The following is a 13,211-nucleotide window of genomic DNA, read 5'->3' as shown; positions in this document are numbered from 1 at the left end:
TTAATAGTGAGATTTTATTGACATCACACACACATGACTTTGAAGTCAAAGTGATTACACAATTTCTCAGTTCAGTCTTACTAAATTTACAATCATGTGACTGATGCAAATTATACTTCATATCGTAGAATTTGAGGCCAAAAAGTGGAAAATAGTGGCAAGAAGTATGACAAAATACATCATGTGTACTTGGCTATCTCTGGTCACTACTAAGTACTGTTCGATTATGTTTTCATCAATTGATACAACAACTGTTCTATTACGAAACTGGGTTTGAAATTTAATTTTACAAGTCCCTAAATACAATGCAACGAAAATAAGAAAGTGAAACGTTCTGCCTTTGAGTCTTTTTCCCTTTCTGCTGAAGAAGTCCTCCATTGTTTTTGGCCAAGGACATACCGACGCCGCGTTGATATTTCTTGCCGCAATTACAGGTTCTGTGTCGGCAACTTTTGCAGACTACTCAATACTGGCGCAACATTACAGCAGTCAACTTTATGTGACTTCAAAAATTCCTAAAAGGTCATTTTGGGCTAAGAAATTTGACGGAAAACTTCGTTCGCGATCACAAAATGGAGAACAAAGATGGCGCTGGCTTGGAAAACAACAACAACCAATCCACTGTGAAGGGGAACAATGAACATGCAGCAAAAAATACATAACGAAATTTCAAGTTTATAAAGGCGTTTGTTAGCAATTATAACTCTAGATACATATAAAATTTAGTTAATTCATATTTGATTTGCGTGCGCTGACCGCACGTGTCAAAAATAAATTGAGTAAAGTAATCAGCAACCCTTTAGAAATGGAACCTTCCGATGACCCGCGGGGTGACCCAAGCGCGGCCGCCATCTTGAAACAGAAATGCCGAGGAAAAACACTTCTAAGCATAAAAAACGCTGCTTTTCATGGAATTCCACGACCATACAACGAATTCAAAGAATAGTTTGGGGAAAAATATCTGTGTGTATGTGATTTTATGGTGTGTTTGACGCGATTTGGGTCTTCAATCCGCCGGAACTAGGCGCCGGCAGTGTGTCGAGATCAGCGTGGTTTTCGCGCGCCGTCAAAACAAAACGCCCGCTAAATAAAAGCCAGGACAACATTTTAGATTCCAGCGATTGTGTTTTCTATAGAAATATTTGTGGATATGCACAATATTCCCATGTTTTAACCGTATGCTTTCTCAAAGTACAATGTGTTATTCTTGTCGCAAGCGCGGTACGTGTGTGTGCAGACGGCGTGAGAGAATCGGGCCCGCTAGATTTTTCGTCGGTCAGTGCACAGCATGCGGCATGATCTCGATTTGTTTTCGAAATTATATTAGTAAAACTATATTTGTACAATTATCAGTTTCTTTTATTGAAGCATAATATTACTCTGGTCGTGTCGTTCCAAACTCCACATGTGCGTTGTGCCGACGCACCAAGATCTAGATCGCTTGTCCTTATGCCATCATCTGGTTGTTGAGTAGGGTGTCCGTGCCCCGTAGGGACCACAAGAAAGTGGCCGCTGGTTGCGTTGTACAGTTGGTTGCCTGGAAGGGGGTCCTTACTATGTAAAATGGGACGGGACTGTTTGAATGTGGTTGTTGATAACAGTTGGTTGCCCTAAACAGTTGGTTGGACGGACAGGTTTGACTGTATTACGTTGAGCTGATTATGACTTTACGCTAAAGTCTCAGAGCTGATTACAACTTTACGCTTTGCGGCTAATGTACACTGTAATAGCCTGGTATCCAGCCTTGTTAGCTTTAGTCCGCTACCCAAGGCGGGGAGCGGATCTTGGGTAGCGGACTAAAGCTAACAAGGCTGGATACCAGGCTACACTGTAACGAATGACGTCGATTTTTGGGGAGGCTGCCTACGGATTACGAAGACTAAAAAGGCCTGATTACGCCTTTTACGAAAAAGGGCATGCAGGCCCCCACTATAGTCACTCATGTACAGAAAGATGTGCCTGTAATTACAGTGAACATAAAAATACTGCGAAAAGAATCAGAAATTACAGTACATTGTGAAACCTTGCATGAATGAAACCAAGTGTGACTGGTAGAGCAGGTGGCATAGCTATACACAATAGTTAGAAATGGCTAAGATGTTTTCTTATTAGGAATTCATTGTCAAGATGTTCTGCAACATTGCAGCAGTCAATAGCAAAGCCAAACCTATGAAATTCTACTCCAGGTGTCGTCTAGCATGAGACACTTCGTTGTTCCAATTCAGATAGCAGACGCCTGACGGACCTTATTCAGTGAGTCATGTAGATGAATAGCCATCATTTCCAAACCACAAAACCCACTATTTCCCAACCACTTGCAGATTGGCCAAAATGAGACTGCATTGACTGCAATTAAGCCCACTTCACCATATGCTTTCCGTGTGAAAGTGCTCCCCAGCCAGCCATGATTAAAACATACGACTTACAAAACAGGCAGCAATTGGGGCCCTTCTAGATCTTGGAATGCCTTTCTTGGCTCATGCGACTGTTAACTTTTCAGAGATTCCTGTCAAAGATCTGCTCTTCAACAGTTTTACTCATCAAGTAAAAAAAAAGAAAGTACAGATGAATGATCCAGTTCATTTTGAACCCTTCCAATTTCCAAACTCTCTCTATGGAAATCTATGGAAACTTGAAAACATCATATTTCTAACAATGAGATTATACAAACCCAATGCCAGGTCTTGCAACAACCAATCACAATCTGGCTGCTGATTTATCTGGTTTGCTTCTGCACTTTGCCCCCTCCCCTGACTCCATAAACTATGTTTATTGCATTTCTTTATTGCAAATCCAGTAGATACCTCTGGTGTAGAGAGTATGTAGGCCAATCACTATTGATCACTGGGTAAAGAATGGAAGTGGGTCATAATGACACTTGACCTCCCAACTCATAAGTCTGCCTGTCAAGAGTCTGCCTACGTTTACCCAGAAATTCCAGATTACTGGGTTCGTTGTATTTCAGACATACTATTTTGTAATCGACTGAGACCTATTTTCGGTCTTACATTCGTGTACATCCTGTAAATGTTGGCGCCTGCAATTAAAATGAGCTTGACTGAGGACTTCAAGCTGGGTCCCTGAATTTAGTCCAGACCTGCACTGACGTGAAGCGACCATTTTGGTCGTGTCTTTCATTTCAGTGAGCTTACACAGGCAAGTCTCTACATGCTAGAACTGGAAGGGTGCTGATGTACAGAAAGGTCAATGCACTTATGGGGCATACTGTAGCAGAGGAAGTCAATAGTATTACTAGTATCTCCAAGCAGATGTTGGTGTAGAAAATTGTCAAGTTTTCAATTTCAAGTAGTTTTTCTGACAGTCCCCTGTCTGAACTGTCAAAAACATTCTACCATGCACATGCACACAGTGCATTGAATTGGCCCATTGTGTACACACAGTATGTAGATATGTACAATGTGTATCTGCATCTGTTCTTTTTGGTGCAAAGTGTAGAGTATACTTAATTGCGTCTTAAGCTGTTTTTTCCTTTCCTCCTGCCTGTGATTATGGTAAATTGTAGTGATTAGGGAAAGTATGAGCATGACCAAAGGTAATTTCTGTAATGTGATGTAAATACATGGAGTTTCATGTTTCACAAGGAACTGTTACAGGAAGAGGAATGGAGATGGTGTCAGGATTTTGTTTTGAGTAATCTTTTTACTACAGGCCTAGAAATCTAACCTTCTTTGTGGTGACCTCTCCACCAAAAATTTGTCACACCTCGAACATGTGTGTCCAATGATATACATGTATTATTGCTACTGTACGACAGAATGGTAACAATTTCCCCTCCGCCACTAAAACATATCATATAGCAGGGCTCGAAATCCTTTTTTCTGGATATCCACACTTGTCCGAGTAAAATTGAAAATTACCTGCACCGGACAAATTCTACCTAAACTGCTCAGAATTAAGAAGTATAGATCATACTAAAAACTGTTCAGAAACCATTGCTTTACATCCTATTTCAGTATTTGAGAGGTAAAGACCATTACCTAAATATTTTTAAAGGTCGGTACAGGTATGGGTATTGGGTACGCACTAACACAGCCCTAACCTGGCCTGTCTGACCGGGCATTACGATCTTGAATCCACACCTACATCTGCTTGGGGATTACAGAATATAATCATCACAAGCGTGAAAACTTGAACTGTGCAAAATAGCAGTGTTCATTCCCACTGGTTAGCATACCTGCTGCTGGCTGTATTGTTCAGGCTGTGCAGTGTGAAACACCCCATTTCATGCACCTGTCCCCTCCAATTACACCACCCTCCCCTGGGGGATGTAGGTGGATTGTTTTCTGTGTGTACACATTTGGGACCTCCAGATGTGACCACCATATCACAACACCATGGGCCCACCAGGGCTCAAAATAATCTCCAAGCAGATTTACCAGGGCAGATTTACTTATTAGCTTGTAGTATGACTGTAGACGAAAAAAAAAGGCTTACTTAATCTTTTTACCTACTGTCATGCCATTGGTAAATCTGCTTGGAGATGAGACTTGAAATACAGTTGGGAGCACATGCAGTTTATGCACCCAAAATTGGAGCTGTGCATGGTCACCTAGAAAAAAAACATATGTACACGTCGATGCTTGTATATAGGGTTACGTAAACCAAGGTACAGAATATAGCTAAACAGTCTATAACAATGTTATAATTAATATATAAGCATCAGAAACAATTATGGAGCCTTCATTGCATTATACAAAATCTTAAAGTTAGATATATCTTGCTATATGAACATAGTTGAATAACTATCTAACAGTCAACAATGTAGAATATAGTTAAACAGTCTATAACAATGTTGTAAGCATCAGAAACAATTATGGAACCTTCGTTGCATTATTATAGAAAATATTAAAGTTAGCTATATCTTGCTATATGAAGACAGGCAGTAGTGGTTGTGCACTCAAGTGTGGGAGCCCAGGCATACAAATGGGATGGTACCCAGGCTACTCAAGGCTACTGTTTCTGACTCTGAGCACCTAAAATCTTTCGCCTTAGTTTTGGGTTATGGGTACCAGTGCACCTACAGGCTACTATTCCCCAAAATGAATTTTGAGCCCTTATTTTACAACACCATGGATGTACTTTACATATAGAATGTTTGGAATGAATTCTAGGACAGCTTAGGTTTTTTTAATGTCCCTTGTCCCACTGATGTATCAATTAGGTTGTAATCCTGTTTTACCCCAACATTGGTTAAGTTAACAGAAGTGCACGTTTGGTGGGATTTGTTTTCATGTACATGCATGTGCAATGTGTTACGTTTGGAAAATTCTATGGGAGTGACCATAACTGTAAGTTTAGAATTTTACATTGTCAAGGTCTATTCTAATGTCCATAACAGAGTGAAATGTATTTGTTTAGAAAACTTTTGCTGAAAATAAACGACTGGATTTTCAATGCATACATGTACATGTATAAATTATATTAAAATTGTATTCACAATTTGATAGACTATAGATTATTGTTATGAAATATTAACTGAGTGATATATAGCAAATACAGGTATATATTTTTTATTGTATATGAATTATCTGCAAGTTGAAGAAGATTAATAAACTTTTTACTTTGTGTGCATATGCACAAATATAATCATAAAGAAAGAATGGACATCACCATCAACATGGTCTAAGATTAAGAATCTGTAATTGGTCCATTGTACCAGGAGATCACATTCATAAGTCAACTTACAGTTTCTGAGATAAATTCTCTTGTGTTCATCACTCAGATCACTGAATTACCTTGCAATAGATATTCTACAGGAAATTCTGCCCTGATTATCTTCAGAATAAATTTGTTCTGCTTTAATCCTTAATTCCTCTGAGGCACTGGCGTGCTGATGAATTAATTTCATCCATGAACGCTAATCGCATATTGATGAGATTTTGGCTACGGTACAGTATATTTTCTTTGTCCACAACAATAGTTTCAATCAACAGCTCCAAACAACTATCTGACCATACTGTTGAAATTTGAATGGTGATCCTCATATTCCTCATTACCTGGCGAAAGCATATTAAGATTTCTAAAATTGATATTTTGGACAAAATAATGTAAATTTTATCATAACGTTGTCAAAGTAAAATTTCTTTTGCTTTTATTGGAATTATCTGAGTACATGTAGTTTTAGAGATTATTATTGAGAAATATAAAAATATTTCCTTTTTTTCATCAATGACTTTGAGTCAAGCTCTATCAAGACGATGACGCATTATTAGTATTTGTGCATTCACATACATACGTATGCCTAGTTATAGGTGGTAGCAGTCAATGTAGCAAACAGTAATCCGCATACACCTACATGTACATGTACATTGTATATTTAAAACCCTATATATAAATGGACCGGTGCAGGTAGACATCAGAAATACCTGTGCAGGTGCTATTTCCAGCCCCGAGACTGTTTGCACACATTTCCGTCTCCCCATTTCTTGTCATTGACATGTTCAACATCATGTCAACAGTGAATTTGAACCCTTGCGACCTTCCCAGTGTGAATACACAAACTGGAAAATTGTAGCTACAGAAAAGAGAACATAATTTGGCATTCAAACATTCCCTTTTCTCTCTTGCTTTACTTAAGTTTGGTCTCCGACTCCAACAACAGCCAATGAAGCATTTCTGACAGCAAAATTAGGAAACAGTTCTGGGAACTGCACTTCTTTCTGTTCTCCTTGTCAACTCCGCCACTGCCTAGCGATCCATAGAAGCCAGAGAAGACCTTTCCTTTTCAAGAGGAAGACAGTGATACAATCCCTTTTGTCCAAGCAGCAATTTACTTTGATGTAAGTATCCTGGAGATATCTTGAGGATTTGCAATAGTCAAGTAGGTCATTCAGAGTTCAAAGAAAGATGCTACAAGAGCACAGCATTTTAACCATAACAGATAACTATAATGAGGATTTTACAGAAACTCACGGAGCACTCATTATTCTATATCATGGTACAAATGTACATCAATGTCGGTATGCTAAAGCTAAAAGAGGCTGTGTGCAAATATATCATCCAATAGAAAAGCACTCACTGAACTAAAATCTCTATAAAGAGCATCTCAGTATGGATTATGACAGGAACATATCTATTCATTCTTAACCATGCATTGTGAGATCCAGATGGATTCAGATCATCCCCCATGTTTAATCACTTGTTCTGCATGTCAAGGCCTAAGTGTGGTTATTAAAATTGATAACAATTTCAGGCATTCATATACAAACCTACATGCTAAATGCTTGGGCATGATGGAGGTAATTTGGGCAGATGAAAAGATAAATTCATCACTAATGGCTGAGTAAGACTGGAAGGCCAGGCCATGGGAAGTTGTTGTTCTGTAACATGTCCATGTCCATGTCGTGCTGGGTAATCACATGCCTGGAGTACCTGCACATCAGCACCGTGCTATTTCTGCAGCAGGCATAGGAAACTGGCATGCCAAGATTCTTCCCACTTTCTTTGATTCCGAGCCTCTGGCTCTCCTATGTAGTCTTTTATCCACCGGCACCCATGCGGCCATGCCTGTACTGTTTTGATACACCACATTCCCCCCACTGTGCCTTCTTGTTGTCGTGTCAATCACATACAGGGTGGATCATAACAGATCGCATCCACTGCTATTTTGAGTGCCTCCATATGTGGGAATTTGGAAACAAGCTTTTAATTCAAGGACACTAGTATGTATTACTTAAGTTGTTATCATCATAAATAACTCTAACTAGGAGATATAACTAAGGTGTCTGGCAAAAGTAGTCTGTGTACTTCAGATTGTGATTTTTGGCATTCCACTAGGCCATAGGATGGGTTTTTCAACAACGCTTTAGGATAACAACAAATAATGTGGGAATTTATTAAAAAAGATTTTCTGACAACGATTAACATTGGCTGAATCAAAGCGGCTGGCTACCATTAATGCTGGCTCACTTGGACATCGTATTAAATGTTATACATTTATTATAGCATACGCCTTTGCGACATCCCGGTAAGCCTGCTTTGTAATTTATATGTCCAAGTTGTACAATAATCACTACTACAAACCAGCAACTATTAAAGCAGAAAAATTAAACCAAAGATGGCAGGTACCCAGGCTAACACAATCTCAGAAACCTGTTTTACTATTTTTAGGTACTCTAAAATAAACATTGGAAACATGGAAAAAGTTGAGTGTTTCGGAGAAAGCAGTCTCTCTTTGATATGTAAATGATACCAAAATAGCTCCTGGCCACACAATATGCAGATATGGAAATGCTGCATGTTTCCACTGTGCCATATTGTTATACAGTATAAACAAAACTGCTCTTCCGTCAACATAACCCCCCATGTTATTTGCAGAGTGGCATTCCAAGCTTTTTATTCACCACTGTGCATGGCAGACTCTAAGACTCTAACTGCCCATTAATATATAAAAGGCAATAAATCAATTGTCAGTGTGGTAGGATAAATGTTACGATGTCGGATGATAAATGTTCGGTCCTGAGTGCACTGTGCTGTCTTAACTATGGGTATCACAAAATCCATCTCTCTAATGGGATCATAATTCTTCTGTATCATATGTCAGAATAGGCACTAAGTACAAGTACAATCGGCTATAGGGAAGAAATATATGACACAAGATGAAAGTTGACCAAACTCTCTACGCTATGTGCTCTTATCAAGTGATTTTGTGATCGAAATATGACAGGGAAGAAATCACAATAATCATAATCGTACTATCGTACCTCTGTATTGTACTATGTATACTCAGTCATAGTGTGGCTATATACTGGCTACAATGGCCTAGGGAAGAAATGTGGGTAAAAAAGAAACTGCAGATGCTTTGTGTTCTTATGTTGTGATCAAATATGACAAGGAAAAGGTAATTATTTTCAGCCAATTTTAGAGATGGCCCACAACATATCATACAACTAATGCTGCTGTATTGATACACTTTGAAGTGTTTATATAATATATGATTTTATGGCGGGCACACTTTTTTTGGTCCAGAAAAAGAATTTCTAGATTTATAAAACTTTCAAAATGTTAATAAATCACATTGGGGACAGGAAGCCATCTATTAGCAGTGTACTAATTAAGTGAGCAAATTTGCCGAGCTCATGGGGGGTTTATTTATTCTGAGCTGTCGAAATCCTGTAATCCAATAAGCTAGCTTCCTATTGTCTCACACTGTAAACTAAAATGGCCTGTTTGCAGCAGCAAATAAACACGTAACATTACACCACTGTCACCAGAAAGGAACACTGAAGCTAGGAAGTGGTGGCCACAATGGTTTGTGTAATAATGATATTTTAAGTGTATCATTATCTATTGTGTTCTTTGCATGCACACAATTCAAGTGTATGTAAACAGACCGTACAAAATTTATAAACATATTCACTTTCGGCTTAGCAAGAGACAAAGTGGTACGCTAGAGTTAGCGAAATGGAAATTGCAAAAGCTTGGCCCATATGGCCCATTGGCCCATCCGTCTACGTGTGTTCAAAAGGTAGAAGCTACATCGCATGTTGAAGATATTAAGGGCACGGTATTACGCAGTTCGGAATCCTCGACCCCCCTCCCACCCTAACCCTAACCCAGGGCGGTGCCGGCGGCCTGCTTCCCTCCGCAAATACAGCCCTATAAACCCGTATTACGTCAAGTCTGGGATGTCTAGGGATGTCGTGGGGTTTCATCGTTAATTCCACCAAAATCTGGCCAGCTAGTCGGAGAAATGACGAAGAAAACGTACCGATGGACAGCTGGACGGGACAGCTGGACGCCATCGCCAGTCATCCCTCCAACCCCAGTGATTGTGATGTCAGCACCAAAAAATTATGCATCCCTCTATTCTATAATAGCCGGACAATTCAGACGAATCTGCAGCCCTTCAAGAATTATTACCCGTGGTAATCCAATTTGGAGATAACGCATCATCGATAAACTCTACGTTAAAGGGTGAAATTCGTGAGCGACAGGCCCAGAGGAAAATCGAGGGACGGCGATTTTGTCACTAGACTTTCGATTCCGCTCCATCTCTCTTTCCTCACCCTTCTCCAAAATCACCCACAAACTAACGCCTATTTCATCACTTACCTACGTATCTATTCTAGGTCCTGGCGTCCAATATAAGCTCATATCCGGGTCAAATTCAGAGAAATTCGTGGAAAACTGCAGAGGGCCCCGTGAGAAGTACCATCCCTCTTGCGTGCCCGGACAGGACTGATGGTACCGCTGATATTACAGGTGCAATACTAATAGCAGGCGCGCGGTGGCGCTGCAATAGTTCTTGGAATTTCACCGGAGACGTCACTGACCCTAGGTCAATGACCTCAATCGAGGGCTTGGTAGATTTGCCCTGATTTTCTCAACTTTGTCGGCAAAATTTCAAAGATCCGTTCAAGTGTAAGTGTTAAACGCAACAACCTTGTTTTCAGTAAGATAATACGAAATATTTATTGGTGAGCTACTAGTATTCGTATCTACTGACTTCCAAACTTGGCTGAAGGCGCCTTCCCAGTAATGACGCAAGCGTGACATCATAGTTACTTCTGTGACGTAACACTAGATCAACGTTTCAAGAAAACAGATACACTAGCCAAGGAGGTTGAATTGAACCTCCTTGCACTAACGTTCTGTGACTGTTTTCTTTAACATAAATTCCTCCACTGTCTAAATAAGGAATCGACTGGGCTTTCTCTGGCTGACCACATTTGCAACTGTCTTGTGGGCTACTTTTAGTGAGATTTATGTATGGTTTCACATTAACTTTGTTAATACTAAAATTTTGGTTCTCTTTGCCCAATACTAGGTTCTCATAAAAATAACATGATCATGCACCAGTCAAAGAACAAAGGACTGCAGTATTCACCATGTTTTATTGTAGTGATTTATCAGTACATTTTGAGAAGGAAGCTAGAGGCTGGTCTTAACTACATGGGATGTAACATGTGTCCCTAATCATGCTCAAGTACAGTTAACAGTTGGTACATGTGAGTCCAAAGTGCAATTTATTTTGAGATATTTTATACTGCAGATATTGTGAAGTATTTTGTCTAGCCTCAATGCAAGCTTTACACATTGGTTACCATTTTCATCTCCATGTAGAATAACTTTTTTTAACACTTTATAATCAATTTTCAATGATGACATGACTGCATACTCATAATATCTCCCTTTAACCCTTGTAAAAGCATTCACTATCTTTGACATTTGGAACAATTCATCAGGCACAGTAACATCTTGCATTGACTATTGATACATTATCAATACTACCTAATGTCAATATGTCTTCCGGGGCCAGCAGGCTCTATCATACTAAAGACTTTTAAGTTTACTTCAAGTTTTTCTAATCACATAACAGTTGTTACACATACATGTACTAGTATTAAGTTTAGCTCTCATTATGGACTATGCAGACAATAAAATATGAATAATTTGCAGGGCTGATTTATTCATAATTGAAGAAACAGGACTTTAATTCTTATCTGTCCTATACAAGTGTTAGTTATACTGTCTTAATTGTCTTCGAATGTCTCTTCGCTGTTCTTCACACGCTCATTTTGCAGCTTGCGGAAGCGGAGGATAACGTCTTCCACGGACCGTTCCCCGTGGACCTTGTTGTCACGAGTGCGTACGTTCACCGTCCCGCTTTCCACTTCCTTCTTGCCTACAACTGTATGGGCAAAAATCAAAGTTAAACCTCTGTGTTGCAAATAGATTGAGAGGTGTACTATACACAATTTTTGAGATGTGTAATGTTGTGAAGAATAAGAAAGAGCATATCATTTGAGAGAGGTTTGGTTGTTAACTTGCTCCCTGATGAGGTAGCCTTTTAACATTCTGTACAGGTTATATGGGGTTGGGCAGCAGGAGGAAGGTTAACATCACAGAGAGAAGTTTGTCATACATTGTATTATATGTCAGGGTAGAGGTTCCGATCTGGTATCTATTTCTGTAGAGAACCCGACTGGAGTCTCTGTCAACAGAAAATCCAACTGGGATCTCTGCTGATAGAATCGTTCAGTCTCTCCCCTGACATATACACACAAGAAGATGAAACATTCAGAGTACAGACAGCATGCATGCTAAGCTGGTTGTCTATAGTGGATACCACAAGTCCATACCATTGAAAGAGAGGAGGCAGGATATATAACTGAACAGAAAGGCTAGAAAGAATATTTTCTATGCCATTAGATACAAGAACTCTGGAACAGGTAGTGGCACAAAGCATGAATTTCAAAAGCTATTAGTTTTAATACTATTAACACAGTTGTGTAAGTATTGGCTGGAAGGTACAGCAGTCAATTTCATTTTTAGCTGCTCCAATTATGAGGCATTATACATGTAGCCCTACATGTACAATGTACATGTACATCTTACAACTTATACTTACTTAGTACTTACGATTAACTTGAATCTACAAATGTATGTACGGATCCCTTTATCTATATAATCAACATCCTCATCTTTACACAATTCCGTGTATTAAATCATTGTAATCATCACAGCTTCATTTTTTAATCATATTTCTTTGTGTTTGATTCAACCTTTGCCCCAAGGTGAAGTTTGACATGACTTGACCTATTCCAGCCCAAAGGCCTCTTCGCTGTCCCTGGTATACTCCACCCGGAGCTTTTTGAAGCGTTGGACAACTGCGTCCACCGAGAACTCTCCATGGACCTTGTTATCGCGGGTACGGACATTCACGGTCCCGTTCTCTCTCTCCTGTTTTCCTACAACTTTTTTTTTTGAGCAGTGACATGTGTTAGGAGATAACTATATTTTTTTATTTTCTATTCTACAAGATTAAAGGACAAGAAAAGTAACTCTAGTTTTCAATTTCAGATTTTCTGACATTTTATAGATCTTGAAACTTGTCATAGTTATACAAAGGTATTTGATGACATTACTAGCCATTTAAAGGAATCTGGCACTGGTTGTTGAAAATGGTACAATGATTTTGTCAAGTTATTAAGTGATGATGAACTTTGTTAAAAAATGGTTACTAGTATTTTTATTTCAGCAAAAAAATCCCTTACCCATGATGAAGTTGTACTGAGCCAGTTGAGCGTTGCGGATCTTTTTGTTCATGGTGTCTCCGGGGTCACAGTCTGCCTCACACATGAACCCGGCATCATGGATGCTGTCTCGGACCTGAGACAACAAACAGTGACAAATGGATACATGACTTGTGTCGTTAACTTGTAGACAAACCTGGCAAAAGGATCACC

The 13,211-nt window shown here is 39.3% G+C and overlaps 2 protein-coding genes across 15 annotated transcripts in view; both read right to left on the bottom strand.

The window, feature by feature from the left end:
- LOC109464392 (protein FAM65B-like) overlaps positions 1–13,211 on the bottom strand; it is a 47,225-nt gene that overhangs the window by 33,794 nt on the left and 220 nt on the right. For 7 of the 14 annotated variants that reach the window (XR_002139885.1, XM_019761343.1, XM_019761354.1 and 4 more), the window contains exon 1: positions 10,075–10,236. The exons of 1 other annotated variant lie outside the window; for it this stretch is intronic. The gene's annotated coding sequence lies outside the window, so the exon portion shown is untranslated. Of the gene's footprint in view, positions 1–4,455; positions 4,552–10,074; positions 10,237–13,211 lie in introns of those variants that run through there. 6 more of the 14 variants (XM_019761355.1, XM_019761360.1, XM_019761344.1 and 3 more) reach the window with 5 other exon arrangements.
- LOC109464423 (threonine--tRNA ligase, cytoplasmic-like) lies at positions 10,838–13,196 on the bottom strand. The gene is made up of 2 exons (XM_019761402.1): positions 13,020–13,196; positions 10,838–11,653 (listed from the first exon to the last, which is right to left on the bottom strand). The coding sequence occupies exons 1-2, from the start codon at positions 13,102–13,104 to the stop codon at positions 11,496–11,498; spliced, it is 243 nt and encodes an 80-aa protein (XP_019616961.1). The 5' UTR covers positions 13,105–13,196; the 3' UTR covers positions 10,838–11,495.

The sequence above is a fragment of the Branchiostoma belcheri genome, unplaced genomic scaffold, assembly GCF_001625305.1.
Source record: "Branchiostoma belcheri isolate BF01 breed outbred unplaced genomic scaffold, Haploidv18h27 scaffold138, whole genome shotgun sequence".
In the NCBI taxonomy this organism is placed as follows: Eukaryota; Metazoa; Chordata; class Leptocardii; order Amphioxiformes; family Branchiostomatidae; genus Branchiostoma; species Branchiostoma belcheri.
This window is presented reverse-complemented; position numbering and strand designations above follow the sequence as displayed.

What these genes read in the sequence shown, in the direction of transcription:
- LOC109464423 (XM_019761402.1), bottom strand. Translation starts at nt 13,104, where the DNA reads ATGTGTGAGGCAGACTGTGACCCCGGAGACACCATGAACAAAAAGATC. An exon ending in TCAGTACAACTTCATCATGG is followed by an intron (nt 11,654 to 13,019) that starts GTAAGGGATTTT and finishes TTGCCCATACAG; the next exon opens with TTGTAGGCAAGAAGGAAGTG.